We start from the raw sequence: 17073 nt of genomic DNA, 5'->3' as shown, positions 1-17073 counted from the left end.
TCCCTCCATAACTGTCATCTTTCGGCCCTTGAGGGAGAGAGCAGGCCAGCCCAGCGTCATCAGGGGCTGGCCTGAAGACGGAGCGCCCTCCCTCCATAACTGTCATCTTTCGGCCGTTGAGGGAGAGAGCAGGCCGGCCCAGCGTCATCAGGGGCTGGCCTGAAGATACAGTGTATCTTAATTGTAGATTTTTCTTGTACTGTTATATAATTTTCTTGTACACCGCTATGATCTATTTGGAATAGCGGTTTATAAATAAAACATATTATTATTATTATTATTTGGCGGTCTGTAAACCGCCATAGATGCAAAGCCCATTCCCAACGGCAGACTCTGGCCAAGATGCCACATCAAGCAGGAGGAGCGTTAATGCTCTACCCACATAATTTCATGTCCTCCCTGCCCCCAACCTGCTGCTACTTACCATTGGAAGGGATGAAGGGAGGAAGCAGTTCAGATGATGAAGAAACAGTTGCTCTGTGTTCAGAGGGAAGAAATGAGTGTGTGCTCAGAGATGAAGTGCACTCTCTTCCTTTCCTCTGAAGCCTAGATCAGCTGCACCTTCATCATCTGAATTGCTTCTCTCCCCTCCTCACAAGTAAGCAGATGCATCGGCAGCCCCTTATGATCTTGACAGTTGCCAGGTGGAAATTTTTGTTGGGGCTCAAAGACCTAGAGAATAAACCTCTGCACCTCTTCCCAAATGGGACATATGTATGTGCCCATATGCCATTGACAAGATGCCTTCCGCTGTGTCCAGCCTTCGGCAAGTCATTTTACTGGACTGCCTCCAGACTATCGCAATAAAGTTTGCAAAGTAACTCTGCAGATGAATAGAACTGCTGCAGTGGCAACTGTCAGTTGAGTGATAACAACCTTCCTGGACATTTCTCCTAGTGTCGTCATCATTGATGAGGCTCACGAGCGCACTTTGCACACAGACATCCTCTTTGGGCTGATCAAGGACATTGCTCGCTTCCGGCCTGAGCTGAAAGTGCTGATTGCCAGTGCAACCCTGGACACAGAGCGCTTCTCTACTTTCTTTGACGATGCTCCCATCTTCCGCATTCCTGGGCGCAGGTTCCCTGTTGACATCTTCTATACCAAGGTAAGCAGGGAGGAAGGACCTCAGAGTGACTGTGTGTGAGGAGGGGAGAGAGTGGGAGAGATGGAAAGAGAAAGGTGGGGCAGGAAATTGTGAGAAAAGCAGAGTCACAGGGAATCTGAGGGGAACAGTGGCCGTAAGAGAAGCATGAGAAACGTGGTGTTTTGTTGTTGTTTTTTGCATGCAGCATGATAACAGTTTTCCAAGAATGCAGATTTCTGTTCCCACCTATGCCTGTGTGGAACAGGAGGGACAGCAAGACTTGTTAATGTTGGAATAAACAGTAGGCAGGATCAGAAGTGTCAACATGGTGGTATGTCTCCCAAAGCTTTCCAGATTCCCCCGGCCAACATGAACAGTGAGGGATTTGGAGAGTGATTTACCAAAGCTCTGCTCATTCACTGCTCAGGGTTACAACATCTGGCACCTTCTCCATAGGTTATTTCTCCCTTTTGCTATGCATGAATCAGTGCCCTAAATATGAGCCTGGCTCATACTTAGGGTAAGTGTGAAGCTGCCTAAGTATGAAACAGGCTCATAGGTAGGACAAAAGGGAACAATAACCTATGGATCCCTTACTGACCATGCTGACTGGGAGGATTTGGGAAATTGTCATCCTAAAAGGCAAGTTTCCTGGGCTCTGTGAATGAATGTCTTGAACAAGGGATAGTGGAAAGCCATTGGGAGGCAGAGTTTGGCTGAACTTGTATGAGTCAATAGGAGATGATTTGATGGTTCTCCCTCCCTCTGATCCTTGTTTCCTAGGCCCCAGAGGCTGACTACCTGGAGGCATGCGTGGTGTCAGTGCTTCAGATCCATGTTACTCAGCCCCGAGGTGATATCCTTGTATTCCTCACTGGCCAGGTAAGTCACTGTGTATGCCACTCTGCCCTGTTTAAACTTTTGTTCCTTAAGGTACATGCAGCAGGCTTTAACTTCCATTCTTATTGGTAGGAAGAAATCGAGGCATGCTGCGAGATGTTGCAGGATCGCTGCCGTCGCTTGGGATCCAAAATAGCAGAACTGCTAGTCCTCCCAATCTATGCCAACCTCCCCTCTGACATGCAGGCCAAGATTTTTGAGCCAACTCCACCAGGAGCCAGGAAGGTAAGAACTACTTACATGGAGCAAGGAAAGAAGTGGTAACTGATTTGGTGCAGATCTGTGTTGTCTATTGGATAATCCTTTTTATACAGTCAGGGATGGGGGGCATTTGTGGCCCAAGGGTCAGATAACAATTTGGAAAGGCCACATTCCAGCAGAGGATGGAGATAAGGGCATCAGGTGGAATCAAAGAAAAGTGGATGGAGCAAGATGGAATTGGTACCAATTAGGGCATTTCTCCTGCAGACATAAACATGGTTTTGTTTTATGCATGCCTACTCAGGAATATGCTCAGTGCAGCCACTTTTGGGCATGCAAATCACAACTCCCAAGTAATAATTTCCAGGCTGCAAACCTCCAAGTAGGAAGTAACACTTGGAGCATTTAGAGGAGGGAAGACTGTGGAGACACTGGTGTTTGTTTGTTAAGTCCATGAAGGCCTATCCTGTCCACCATTTTGTTCTTAGTGGCTAGTCTGATGATCTTCAGAGAAAAGATGACTGAAGATGCCAGCCACAGATGCTGGCGAAATGTCAGGAATAAACTCTTCTGTAACATGGCCACATAGCCTGAAAAATATACCTCAAAAATATAAAGAGGTATAATGCCTCTGATACTAGAGGTGATATATAGCCTTGCTGACTGGTAGCCAGTGATGGCCCTAGCTTCTCTGCAGAACCTGACAGCTGTCTGGCACTATCATTGTGAGTGCAAGTTGCTCTGAGGTCAAAAGGAGGTGCCCAGTATTGATACCATGGGTGGACACCTTGTTCTAACTTCAGTGGTGGTGCCAGACAATGAACGGGGATTGTATGGGAAGTCAGCTGCCTGTCATGTGCTGTCACAGCCTAAAATCCACAGGAAAAGTGGGCAGGTGGTGGGAATTTGGGGGCAGAATATTTCAGTGGCACCCCAGAGATAACTGCAGGATCCAGGATAAAGCTGGCACCTTCTTCAGTCAAAGCACGTGCTCTGTCCCTCAGCTGTGACCCTTTTTTATAATGTTGTGTTAACTATGACAGAAGCAGCTGCTCTCCCCCTCCTCTCAATTCACAAATGCACCTCTCTTCCTTTCTCCAGGTTGTTGTGGCCACAAACATTGCAGAGACATCTCTGACCATAGATGGCATCATCTACGTGATTGATCCTGGTTTTTGCAAGCAGAAGAGCTACAACGCTCGCACAGGCATGGAGTCACTCATTGTTACTCCTTGCTCTCGGGTACACAGCTTCTGTACTTCTCAAAGTTTATCACTTCTCCTAGTTTTATTTGCTATAGTGTTCAGAATCTGAACATGTTCATGGCCATTTTTGTTTAATTATTGGTTTCCTCTTTTTCTTGTTGGTTTTTGTACTTTTGCAGGGAGCAGTTTAGTGGACTAAGAAAGAAATCTAGCCTGAAGATTGTTAAATACCAAAAGGGATGAAACATTGGATTTTAGCTGTACTAACATGTCATGCAGCATAAACTGAGTTACATAATGGAATCCTGTAGTACCTTTGAGACTGCGAAAAAATTATGCATGGAGTTATAAATGGTTTATAAAGCTGCAAAAATGTTACCTGTATTCTGTAACTCTACATAGTCTCTACATAGTGTCTGTAGAGCCCATAAATGGCATACAGTTATGAAAACGCTGTAGGATCACAGCTGCAAGTAGCTGCATAGAGTACATGGTGGCTCTCAGTATCCTCAGACAAGCAACAATAGAATTCTCTCTGGATAAACGTGTGTGGAGCATTTTGGTAAAACTAACTTAGAGAGCCTTCTGTAATTGTAACATACTGAATGCTGGAGAAAATTAGAATTTTCCAAATCCCACTTCTTGTGAATTTGATAGTATTCCTAAAGGTTTATGGGTGGCTTAGAGTGAAGGGTTTATGGTGTGTCTGTCCATGTGTTTCTCAGGGTTTATAGGATTTCAGTAGGTGCTGTATATACTATCAAGCCTGCCATTTCTACAGTAAGGGCTACATTCCTGTTTTATTAAACAAAACCAAGTATTCTTGGCTCATTTCCCTGATGTACTTGCTAGTCTTTGTAATAATTCTTACATCCACTCTTCAAATCTGGCAGGATAAAATACCCAGTTGTCAACTCCTTCTCTCCCACATACTACAAACGTTTCTTCTTTTTTTTCCCACCCCTCAGGCTTCTGCTAACCAGCGAGCAGGAAGAGCTGGCCGGGTGGCTGCAGGGAAATGCTTCCGTCTCTACACAGCCTGGGCCTACAAGAATGAGATGGAAGAAACCACAGTGCCAGAGATTCAGCGGACCAACTTGGGCAATGTGGTACTGCTTCTGAAGAGCTTGGGTATGTGGCTGGGGAAATTAGGATGGGGATGATCCTGAAAACTGTCTTTCCTGGATGGTAATAGGAACATTTCTAATAGCAAAGAAAGACTTTTTTAGAGTCTTACTTAAAATATATATGTAATGGCCAGAATGGGAAAAATCCATTGTCTGGTGTGGGAAATTGCCTGTAGGGAAGGTTAATGGAGGTATCCATCATGTCAAGGAAAAAAGAACATGGGTTATACAGTATATGAAATAAAACATGTATGTGAAAGTCAGGGTGACTCAGCAGAAGCCAATTGGGAACCACACAGGTGTAAATGGTAAAGCAATTAACAAGTCCTGAATGCCAAGGACAGAAATACAAAGTGAATAATTGGACACACCTGACAATTGTTAAGTGGTCAAGGCTGAGATGATGAAATCACTAATTGTAGGATGAACCAAGAGAACCAATGAGAATGATGTACACGCCTACTGGGTGGAAACAGACAACAGTGGGTGGTATCATGCATTGACTATAATAATGACTATGAATCCCAATGTATTTTGTGGGTTGTAGTAGTGGATAGTGAGGAGTAGAGTATTGTTGTGTTGGATAGTTTGGAGCTGTATATAGTAGAATAAAGTAGATCTTTTATACAAGACTACTGAGTTGTCTGGTGTCTTGGGTGAAGCTACAAGAACCAGCTGGATCCTGAAGAAGGGTGAAGACTTCTGTGGAAGCAAGAGTGAGAAGGCTTGGAGAGTTTGTCGGAGTCTTCAGCCTATTCTCTGTAACTCTTGCTAAGCTTTAACCACTGGCCAAAACTGGTCAGCGCGGTGCACAACCAGGTGGTGAGTTCGAGCCAGAGGTGAAGAGCTACAACTCCCATCATCCCCGACACATCAGACTTAGTTTTCCCATCTCATTCTCTTAGGCATCAATGATCTGATCCATTTCGACTTCATGGACCCACCACCCCACGAGACTTTGGTACTGGCACTAGAACAGCTTTATGCCCTGGGGGCCCTCAATCATCTTGGCGAGCTTACCAAGGTACAACTTCATGGGTTCCAGGCTGTATTCTCAGACAAAATTTCTTGTATAAAAAGCATGCTGTATTCTACTGTCCATCCAATCCTGAATGGGAATAGTGCTGGACACTGGAAAGAAGACAAATTTCATGAGGGTCTTCCAGTTACTCCCTACTTCCATGGGCTGAGGGATTTCATATCCTTGTCACCGATGGTATAGAATAGGATCTAAAGTTTAGAAATTTTACTTTTTTGGACTACCCTTTCTTGAATTGCCATTGGTCAATCTGGCCAGGGGAATCCAGGAGTGGTAGTCTGAAAACATAAAAAATAAAAATAATTTATTATAACGTCTCATTTCCCAGCACATTCTGTACAGAAGTTTGTAGAACTCTCCTGAGAGCGCCTTTAGAAATAGACTATTGGAATTTAATGGGAGATCCAGCGCTTCAGGTCATTGCTAAGACACAAATACTCCTGGGAGATTGAGGGCACAGCACTGTTTCTGAACCTAGACTATCCCACACAGTTATGTTGAGCATTAAAAATGGGAAACATGTATTGCCCTTGCTTCCTTGGAGGTGTGAAGGAAAGAATAAAAATGTGTTAATTAGAAATGCATTAAATATGAAGAGTATTTGATTCAAGAAGCACCTTTCTGCCATGTGCTTAGCAAAGCTTGAAAAGTAGGCATGCTGGGATATGTGGTGGGGTGATTTTTAAGAAGGAGGTTGCACATCAGTGTGTGAGATATCAGTCAGTCGCTTTGTATCCCACCTTTTTCCCAAGATGGAGACTCAAGGCAGCTTACAGAATAATAACCGATAAAATATGTATAATAAAACTACATATTTCTAAAAACATAGAAAATGTTAATAATATTAAACTGACTATAGAATTAAAACTAAACATAAACTGAAAACAGTCCAGTGCAAAAAGAGAAAATGTCTCCTGGAATAGAAAGGTCTTCACCTGACGACAAAAGGACAGCAAGGAGGGAGCCTGGAAGAGACTTCCAGGGTAGAAAAGCAACCCCAGAGAAGGCCCTCTATGGTCCTTCAAATATATTCCAGAAAAATTCACGTGTCATCTGCCAGTCATAATTTTAACAAGTACTACGAGGAAGAGTATTGTGACATCCAGTAGCTCCAAATATGTTTAAATCTTGAAACCCCAATGTATTTAAATCTTGAAAAAACCCAATGAAGACAATTAACATGGAAGGATGAAGGTCAGGAGGAGGGATTTCTCATCCCCAAGCAGGCCCAGGATCATTTGCCTCCTGGTGAGGATAAAATGTCAGGATGCAGTTGCTGCCCACGCAATGGAGATGAAGCCAGCTTTTGTGCCCAGTGCTTTATCCGGCGTTGTCTTCCTCTGTTCCTTATTTAGCTGGGCCGGAAGATGGCGGAGCTTCCTGTGGATCCCATGCTGTCCAAGATGATCCTGGCTTCAGAACAGTGAGTCCCTGTTCTCTGCCTTCCTGGGTCTTTTTCAAGACAGTTAATTATGTGCTTAGCCTTGTTAAGTTCAGTAATCACGGGTGAAACTTGTGACCTCTGCTCCTTTCCTCATTGCTTTGTTCAGTTTCTTACTCATTTTATTACAGTCTTCCCAAGAAATGTAGGAGGGCTCAAAAACTTGATTGAGCTATTAGACAACTTTGCAAAACATTTAGATCCATTTGAGATTATTTTTTTCATATGTTCTGTATTAGAAAATGTAATATATATATTATTATAATCTATTTATCTGTTATCCAGTTGGGAGAGCTGAGAGACTGATTTTGCACATACAATATAGAACACTCTTTAATAATAAAATTTCCCAATCAGGAAATCATGGGTAAAATCATGGATAAAAATGTATTGATTAAAAAACACCCATATATTTTTTAAAAATTGTCTGGCATCTTGTTCAGTAAATTGTAAGCCAGACTTAGGATCTTGTTCACTGCTGATGATTCATGTTTGTGATCATTAAGGACCAAATGTGATCCCTAGTCTTTTCAGAGAAATGATTATTTCTCTGAAGACATTGCAGATCAGGGCACTGGGAAATGATGTTTGCAGCACTCTCCTGGTCACAGACTACACTGGGTCTCTCCAGCTGCTTGCCTCAGTGTGCCCCCTACTAGCAGAGCACTGCAGACATCATGCCCCAGCACTCTGATCTGCAGAGCTTCAGAAACTCTGTAGTTGGGGTGGTAAGATACGTTTTTTGAATAATGGCATCATCAGAGGTAAGTATAAGAACAGAACGTCATCATCATAGTTATGTCTTCCAGTGCAGGATCTCTTCATTTCAGCAATTACATTTTAAATATTATGCATACAGTGAGCCTTTGGTATCTGCTGGGGTTTGGTTCCAGTACTCTCCGTGAATATCAAAATCTGTGGATGTTCAAGACCCATTAAATAAAATGGCATAGTAAAATGGGAAAATCAAGGTTTGCTTTTTGGAAGTTATATATTTTCAAATATAGTCAAACTGCAGGTGGTTGAATCTGTGGATAAAGAATCTATGGATATAGAGGGCTGACTGTACAGTGGAACCTTGGTATCCATGGGGGGGGGGGGTCTGTTTTTGACCACCCCCCTGCTCCCCCACAGATACCAAAATCCGCAGATGCCCAAGCCCGCATTGTCCCCAGTGGCAGCGTGTGCATGCAGCCACACTGCCATTAGGGACAACAGGACTTCAGGAGAAGTCCTGTTGTCCCTAATTGTGGCATGGCCGCGTGCACATGCCACCGCTGGGGACAATACAGGCTTGCCATCTCCTGATGTTCAGATCTGTGAATGGCAAGTCTGCAAATACCGAGGTCCAACTGTATTTTGTTTCTAGAAAAGTTTATATAAAATGATAATATTAACCCCTTGTCAGTTAACATTTTTTAGATATGTTTAAACAGATTTGTTTTGGAAAATATGGACTGTACCAATGGGAAAACCTGATCTAATAGGACAAATTTTAATTCAGTCTGTTTTTCTTTACACATTCCACAGACTGACTGTCCTTCTGTTGCTTTTGCCTTCCAGTTCCTCTGTTCCTCACCTTAAAGTAGTTTTCACTCACTGGCTGCTTTTCAGTGCTGGGCTCATGGCTTGTATCCAAGCTGTTCTTTTTTCTTTCTTTTTTTCCTGCTTCCACCTTGCCAAGACTAATTCTTCTCACTTTCTTTGGTGGAATTCTCCAGGTACAAGTGTTCAGAGCAGATCCTCACTATCGCTGCCATGCTTTCAGTCAACAATGCCATTTTCTATCGGCCCAAGGACAAAGTAGTCCATGCAGACAATGCCCGCATGAATTTCTTCCTGCCTGGTGGAGACCACCTTGTTCTTCTCAATGTTTACAGTCAGGTATGGACGGTACTTCCTGGTCAGGGAAGTTTGGAAATGGGATCAGGCATAAGAGGGACAGAGTCTTTCAGTCATCAGTTTCTGTGAAACTTTAGGCTACTTCAAGAAAAGAGCTTCACTGACAAATTTAACTGAGATGCTATGGTGGTTTTCTACATCAGGATGCTTAATTGTGTGCTGACTTTTTTATTAATGGAACTTTCATATCACTGATTAGACAAATATTCAATTGGTATTGCTAGAGCATGGATTTAATCCTTGAGGCAGGATTGTTTAGATAAATAATAATAATAAAATGTTTATTTATATACCGCCCTATCAAATACCAGGGCGGTGTACAACATCAATACAATACATAATACATAATTAATACAGATTAAAAACACAATTCTGCCAGCGGCCACACTGGCAGGGGGAGGATCAAAGCATAGTCGGGGTAGGTGTTAGGAGAATGCCTGCTCAAATAGTAGGGTCTTCAATCCTTTCCTGAATTGGGCTAAGGAGGCGACAGCACGGAGCTCGACTGGTAGCGAGTTCCAGAGGTTAGGGGCCAAGATGGTAAAGGCCTTCTTTGATGTAGATATTAACCTTGCCTCTGGCACACTTAAACGCAACTGTCCAGATGATCTGAGTGTGCGGGGCGGAATATATGGGGAGAGGCGGTCCTCTAGATACCCTGGGCCCAAGCCATTTAGGGCTTTATAGGTAATAACCAACACCTTGTATTGCGCCCGGAAGCGAATAGGCAGCCAATGGAGATCTTTGAGCACTGGTGTTATGTGACTGGCCCTGGACGTGCCAGTGATCAGTCGTGCTGCCATGTTCTGCACTAATTGTAGCTTCCGGGAATGGTACAAGGGTTGCCCCATGTAGAGCGCGTTGCAGAAATCCAAACGAGAGGTTACCAGAGCATGTACAACCGTTTCAAGGTTCCTCCGGTCCAGGTAGGGATGCAGTTGGCGTATCCGCCGAAGCTGATAACAAGCACTCCTGACTGTCGCGTCCACCTGAGATGTAAGATGGAGCGACGAGTCAAGGAGCACCCCCCAAACTACGTACAGAGTCCTTCACGGGGAGCGTGACCCCGTTCAGAACAGGTGGAACCACCGCCATCCCTGGGCCAGGGGAACCTATCACTAGTACTTCCGTTTTCTCTGGATTCAGGCTGAGTCTGTTTTCCCTCATCCAATCCATTACCGACTCCAGGCAGACCACGAGAGGAGAGAAGCCAACCCCGGTCACTGCATCAGTCGGGGACATAGAGAAGACTATTTGGGTGTCATCAGCGTACTGATAACACCGCGCCCCATGTCTCCGGATGATCTCTCCCAGCGGTTTCATGTAAATGTTGAAGAGCATGGGAGACAGAATGGCCCCTTGAGGGACCCCAGATGTTAGGGGCCTCTCATCGGAGCACACGTCTCCCAGCTGCACCATCTGGGACCTCCCAGAGAGGTAGGATCGGAACCACTGGAGCGCAGTGCCCCCGATTCCAACCTCTGCCAGGCGCCCCAGAAGGATACCATGGTCTATGGTATCGAAAGCCGCTGAGATGTCCAAGAGCACTAACAGGGACACGCTTCCCCTGTCAATGCCCAGACGGAGATCATCGACCAAGGCGACCATGGCCGTCTCAACCCCGTAGCCCACCCGAAAGCCGGTTTGAAATGGATCAAGATACTCAGTTTCCTCCAGGATCGATTGAAGCTGGATTGCAACCGCCCTCTCGATCACCTTTCCCAAAAATGGCAATAGCGAAACAGGCCGATAATTATTATGCAACAGGGGGTCGAGGGAAGGCTTTTTCAGCAGAGATTTTACAATGGCCAATTTTAAGCTGGATGGAAATTGTCCTTCCCCCATAGATGTATTTATAATCCGATGCAGTAAAGAAATTACTGCCGGGCCCCCCTGAGCCGCTAGCCATGAGGGACAGGGATCGAGAGAGCAGGTCGTCTTCCGAACACTTCCAAGAATCCTATCCACATCCTCAGTACTCACAGACTCAAACTGATCCAGTCTAATCGAGTCCACGGAAGCTCTGGATACCTCTGTTCTAGGTTCTGCTCTAATACTGGGTTCAAGACCTTCGCTTATCCGAGAGATTTTATCCGCGAAGAAGTTGTTAAATTGGTCACAGCAGGCCTTGGTTGGTTCAAGGATCTGGTTCAGGGTAGGAGGTAGCTGAGTCAGCTCTCTCACAACCCTGAACAGCTCTGCCGGACGCGACTCCGCGGACGCGATACGTGCATCATAGAACGAGTTCTTAGCTGCACGCATCGCCTCTCCGTAGTCGTCCAACAGACGATCTAGGAGAGTCTGGTCGGATAAGCGCTGGTGTTTCCTCCAGCGCTGCTCTATCCGTCGCAGAACCCGCTTCCTAGCCCGGAGATCTTCCGTGTACCAGGGCTTTCTCTTGGAAGCAGGCCTGAGAGGGCGCTTGGGAGCGATACTGTATATAGCCCTGGAGAGATCAGTGTCCCAGGTGTTGGTCAGGGCATCAACAGTATCGCTGTCATTTCCAACCATATAACCCTCTAGGGCTTCTTGGAACCTACTGGGTTCCATCAGCCTTCGAGGGTGGACCATTCGAATAGGTCCACCACCCCCGGGAGGGATCTGGGTAGAAGCCTTGATCTTTGCCTCCACCAGGAAATGATCCGTCCATGACAGGGGGGAAATATTAGATATTTCCGCCCACGGATTTTCCATCTCTGAACAAAAGACCAAATCAAGTGTATTACCCGCAGAATGCGTAGGACCCGTAACCAGCTGGGACAGGCCCATGGCCGCCATGGTCTCCATGAATTCCCGAGCCGCACCGGATGGAACATAGTTGGCCGCGAAGGGGATGTTGAAGTCGCCCAGGACAAGTAGCCTGGGCGTTTCCAACAGCAGCTCCGAGACCAACTGTGTCAGCTCGTTAAGGGAGTCTGTTAGCGCACGGGGTGGCCGGTACACCAACAAAATCCCTAGACTGTCCCTAGCCTTCAGGGTCAAGTAAATACACTCGATATAGGAAGTTTGACGGAGATGGTTCCTGGTTAAAGACAAGGTGGACTTATAGACCAAGGCAACACCCCCCCCCCCCGCCCACCTAACCTGGTCTGGTCCTTAACTGAGTACCCGGCTGGCAGGGCCTGAGCCCACACTGCTTCCCCTTCAGGCCCTAGCCAGGTCTCAGTAATGCAAGCCAGATCACAGATGTTGTCCTCAAGTAGATTGTAAATTATGTGGGACTTGTTTTTAATGGATCTGGCATTGCATAGGAGCAGAGACAGGGTTTGTGGCATGGTTGGAAAGATCCTCAGGTCCTTTTGGTTAGGAGAGGGACAGGAAGGAGAGATAGATATTAAGCATCAATCCCGCCTTCCCCTGGAACGCTGGTCCAATCTCCTACCGCCGTATCTCTCCCTGCCCTGCACAACCTCAATAGGAGCCCCGCTTATCTCTAGAGGTTCACCCTCTGCCTCCCCAGCCAAACTGCACACCCCTTCCATATCTTCCTCCTCCCTCCATAATGCAGCAATGATGGACGGGAGATGGCACAATCATTCCCTGCTGCTATTAAGACTCTCTGCCCCAATAAATAAATAAGAGTCCTCAAGTCCTCCTCCGCAGGGCGCTTCCCGGTGGTGCGGGGACTGGTGCTGGCGTTCCTTCAGGGGCCGGCAGGCCGGCCTTAAGGAGAAGCCGTTCCCACCAACTCCTCCCCCTTCCAAACGCCGCAGCCGGCGGCTCAGAGTCCTCCTCCGCAGGGCGCTTCCCGGTGCGGTGTAGTGGTTTGAATGTGGGACTATGACTCTGGAGACCAGTGTTCGATTCCCAGCATGGCTATGAAACTCACTGAGTGGCCTTGGGCAAGTAGTACACCCTCAGCCTCAGGGAAAGGTACTGACAAACCCCCTCCGAACAAACCCCACAATAGAATCGCCTTAGGGTCACCATAAGTCAAAAATGACTTGAAGGCACACAACACACACATACACATTGAAACATAACTTGTCACAAGCAATCTAGTGCATAGTCTTAATGAATGAAATGTTATGTAGGATTTCTGCTTTCAGATTTTGAGGGCATTGCTTAGTCTTCTCCTGTGGAAATTCTCATTGACTCACAGTGGGGTGAAACATGGATTTCAATATTCTTTCAGAAGCTTTGGCTACACACACATGCACACACACACATTCTAACTTAGGGTAACTGGGTAAGTTTGGAACCAAAGGATAGGGGATTTTACTTTCACCTTCAGTGACAACTTTTCAGCCAGTCATTGAAGGAATGTGGTCTGTTCATTGTGCTATCTTGCCCTCACTAGTAAAGTTACTCCAGGCTATTGGTGCCTGGCTTTTCCATGCCCTCATGTTACAAGCAGCTTCAGGAGATGACAGTGCTCTCTATTGGTGACAGGATGTGACTGCAACCTTTTCTTAGGGTGAGGACAATTTTGGTGGTGGTGCCAAGCCATTGATGGTACTCAACATTGTGGCTGTAGTCAGGTCAGTGGGTATGTGGAATGGTCTAGTGCTGTGACGGCAAACCTATGGCAGGTGTGCCAGAGATGGCACGTGGAGGGCTGAGGCAAGGAGGAAGAGGTGCATGCCTGTTTCTCCTCCTTTCTGGCTGTCCCAGGCCTTCAGCTGTCTCTCCAGAGAGTGCTGAAGGCTGGGGATGGCATGGGGGGGGGAAGAACAGGCGCGGGCTTCCTCCTCCTTCCTGACCTCCCTGGCTTCAAACTGCCTCTCTGGAGGCCCTGAAGGCAAGGGATGACACGGAGGGAGGAGGACGAACAGGCACACACCTCTTCCTTCTCCTTCCCGACCCTCCCCAGCCTCATGCTGCCTCTCTGGAAGCATCTGAAGGCCAGAGATAGTGCGGCGGAAGAGGAGGAACAGGCACATGCCTCCTCCTCTCCCCCCGCCTCCCCCTCTCCGGGCCTTCAGCCTGGAGGGGCAGCTGTTGGCCCAGGGGGGCAAGAGGGGAAGAAGTCCTGCTCCCGAGGGCGGAAGCCCAACCCCCGGAGGGTGGAAGCCCCCAGCACTGTGTAACACTCAGTGCCGGAAGACCATTTAGTTTGGGCACTCAGCCCCTAAAAGATTTGCCATCACTGGTCTAGAGATTGCTCAAAATCTGTGACTTGGTCTGAACCTGCCCTTCTTCTATCTCTCAGTGGGTGGAGTGTGGTTACTCCATGCAGTGGTGCTATGAGAACTTCATCCAGTTCCGCTCCATGAGACGAGCCAGGGATGTGCGAGAACAGCTGGAAGGGTTAATGGAACGCATTGAAGTGGACATAACTTCCAGTGAGGGAGACTACATCCCAGTCCGTAAGGTACAAACACCTTTTTTCTGTCACTGGTCTTGGTGTAAAAAGCATGGTGGGAATGTTTTAAGAACATTCCACTCCTGTGTTCATTCTTCGCAGTGTGGAATCTGCAATTCTGATTTTCTGTATAAGGGCAGATGAACAGGTGATCTGCCTCATAGCTGCAGATGGAGCCTTCTGAATATTTATCTGTTTATCCTATTTGGCCTTTTGGCAATAAAAAGAGCTCCCATAGTAGTTTGGATTAAAAAAAACACATGAATGTAAGAAAAATAAATGTGATGGGTTGGAGTCAAATTTAGTTATGCTGAGAGCAGGCTCATTAAAAGAAATAGGGCACGTTAATAATGACTACCTAAAGTGCTACCAATTTTAGTGAGATATGCTAAGAGAATCATTGTGAGTTTAGCCAGAAAAATAGTCTTTTCATAATCCCATCTGCGCTGGGAGAACACTGGAAAAAGAGTCCATTGTATAACTTCTCATAGTAATTGATCAGTTCAGATAGCAGCAACTAATTTGACTCTTTGTGCTCATTCCTGCTATCTGTCCATAGGCCATTACTGCGGGTTTCTTCTATCACACAGCTCGCCTAACCCGCAGCGGTTACAAGACAGTCAAGCACCAACAAACAGTGTTTGTCCATCCAAACAGTTCCCTTTTTGAAGAACAACCACGCTGGCTCATCTATCATGAATTGGTCTTTACAACTAAAGAATTCATGAGACAGGTTAGTATTGTGGTCTTTAGAGGGTCTTCAGAGCAAAAAATGACACTCGTTTTGGAACACTACAACCAGACCCTACCATAGTTATCAGGTATAGACAGGGTTTTGGGATATAGCATTGCAGTGGAGAAGAAATCAGTGTTGTGCAGGGTAATTATAGCTCCGTTGTAGACCGCATATTTGGCAGAGAGGTCCAAGGGCTGCGCTTTTCATTAGGCAGAGTGAGGTACCTCCTCAGATAGCAGAATAGAAAGGACAGCAAATTGCTTTGCCATCCAGAACGCTTTGTTGATGCAGGCACTGTGGCTTTCCAGAGTGGGCTTTGCTGAGTTCTGGAGAGATTCACTGGACAATGCTATAGCAGGGAAATAGTCAGCAGCTCCTCAGAGGAGCCTGAGCTCCAAATGCTGGCAGTGGCATGGGCTTTCTTTCAGAGCACCACGCGCACAAACCTGCCTCTGAAGAAATGCCCTTCTGAACTAGGCATTTGGACATGTCTGGGTCCGTGGAGAGGAGGACTGGCCGCTTTATGCTGCTGATTCTGTTCTCCATGGAGGGTGGACAGTGGAGTGTGTGGGGAAGATGTACTGACAGGAAGGAAAGCAGCAGCATTTCTTTGTCACGCTTCACTTTGTGCTGCTGCTAAGAGGTCTTGCATTCAATTCCTGAGACTTAGGGGCAAAATAGATTGCCCAAAGGGGAGGCAGCTTGAAGCCGCCCCTGAGAAAGCTGGATTGGGGCCATGGCAACCACACACTGTGGCGCCAATCCACCCTTTTGCCAGCCCAAAAAGAAGTGGCAAATAGCAAAATTTGATCTGAGGGAATCTCAATTGGGCCCCCCTCTGTGCTCTCTTTCTGCCAGCAAGCAAATACCTTTTTTATTCAGGTAGGTCTTTGGCTCGCAACTTAATTGGTAGACGGGTTTTGTAATGGAGTTTTTAAGTCGTTTGTCTTTTTCATTGTTTTATAATATGATTTAAACCTTTTTAAATTTAGTGTTTTTAGTATTTTCTATCAAATAAGCTTGAGTTGTACTTGAATATCTTGTAAGCCACCTTGGGTCCAATACTGGGAGAAAAGTGGGATATTTAAATAAATTTTAAAAAATGCCTTTTGTTAGGCTCACAGTAGTCTTTCTCTTTCCTGCAGGTCATAGAAATTGACAGCACATGGCTCCTGGAGGTGGCCCCTCACTACTACAAGGCCAAGGAATTAGAAGATGCTTCTACCAAGAAACTTCCCAAGAAAGTAGGGAAAACACGAGAGGAGCTTGGATAAGGCAGGAGCGGAAATCTTGTCTCCCATTCACTTTGTGCTATATTGGCACATTCACCCCAGGACTTCTCCACCCCCTCGATATTTGTATAGTTTTGATGTCATCTGAGACATGAAATAAAACATTTTTACAAACTCTTCTGATTCATTTCCTTCCTGTCTCATCCTTGACAAATCTGGCCTAATTGAAAGAAGAAAAGGAAGAAAGGCATCTTTAAAAAAAATACATGACTACTTGCCTTTGGCACTTTTAAGTCATTACAGTTTTTTTTTTTCTTTTAATGGTGAATGGTTGTATTAATACTAGTAAGACTTGTGCTTTCTATTGGAAAGGTAAAATGTACATGCATTCTTTGTTGCTTAGCCCTAAATGTTTCAGGACAGGTTCTGCTTAAGGAAAGAACCACCCATATATGTGAGTCACAGAGACCACAAAGAACATAGAATCATAAAGTTGGAAGACACAAAGGCCATCCAGTCCAACCCCCCTTTCATGCAGGAACTCAAAGCTTGTGATATCTCAATTGTTCTGAGGTCTATCAAAACAAATATCATGCAATGGTAACATGTGGTACTGTGAAATAACAGCACCATGCACTCCTCTTGCACTCAATAGGGTTAATCAGTATGCAAAAGGATCTTGTAATACCTTTGAGGATAACATACATCTGAAGAAATAGGCTTACGTCTTCAAAAGCCCATGCTACCAACTTTTGAGTTACGTCTCTAAGGTGCTACAAGATCCCTTTGCATACGGAATTTTCCTGACCAACACAGCTAGGTCTTTAAATTCTATCTCAATAGGGTTACATTTACGCAAAGCTTTGTTTATGCTTGCAGACTGAACGTCAATCATACA

The 17073-nt window shown here is 45.8% G+C and overlaps 1 protein-coding gene across 2 annotated transcripts in view; it reads left to right on the top strand.

Moving 5' to 3' along the window:
- Nucleotides 1–16352, top strand: part of DHX16 (DEAH-box helicase 16) — a 25847-nt gene extending 9495 nt beyond the window's left edge. Inside the window, exons 10-20 of one of the 2 annotated variants that reach the window (XM_042447326.1) lie at nt 898–1108; nt 1871–1969; nt 2060–2212; nt 3290–3430; nt 4362–4524; nt 5426–5544; nt 6915–6982; nt 8722–8884; nt 14055–14216; nt 14767–14940; nt 16089–16352. In XM_042447326.1, coding sequence (XP_042303260.1) covers nt 898–1108; nt 1871–1969; nt 2060–2212; nt 3290–3430; nt 4362–4524; nt 5426–5544; nt 6915–6982; nt 8722–8884; nt 14055–14216; nt 14767–14940; nt 16089–16217 — 1582 coding nt within the window. In that variant the 3' untranslated portion in view covers nt 16218–16352. Of the gene's footprint in view, nt 1–897; nt 1109–1870; nt 1970–2059; nt 2213–3289; nt 3431–4361; nt 4525–5425; nt 5545–6914; nt 6983–8721; nt 8885–14054; nt 14217–14766; nt 14941–16088 lie in introns of those variants that run through there. The other variant, XM_042447327.1, reaches the window with a different exon arrangement.
- Nucleotides 16353–17073: the final 721 nt, after the last annotated feature.

The sequence above is a fragment of the Sceloporus undulatus genome, chromosome 2, assembly GCF_019175285.1.
Source record: "Sceloporus undulatus isolate JIND9_A2432 ecotype Alabama chromosome 2, SceUnd_v1.1, whole genome shotgun sequence".
Lineage (NCBI taxonomy): Eukaryota > Metazoa > Chordata > Lepidosauria > Squamata > Phrynosomatidae > Sceloporus > Sceloporus undulatus.
Note: the sequence above shows the minus strand (reverse complement) of the source record. Positions and strands in the feature narration are given on the sequence as shown.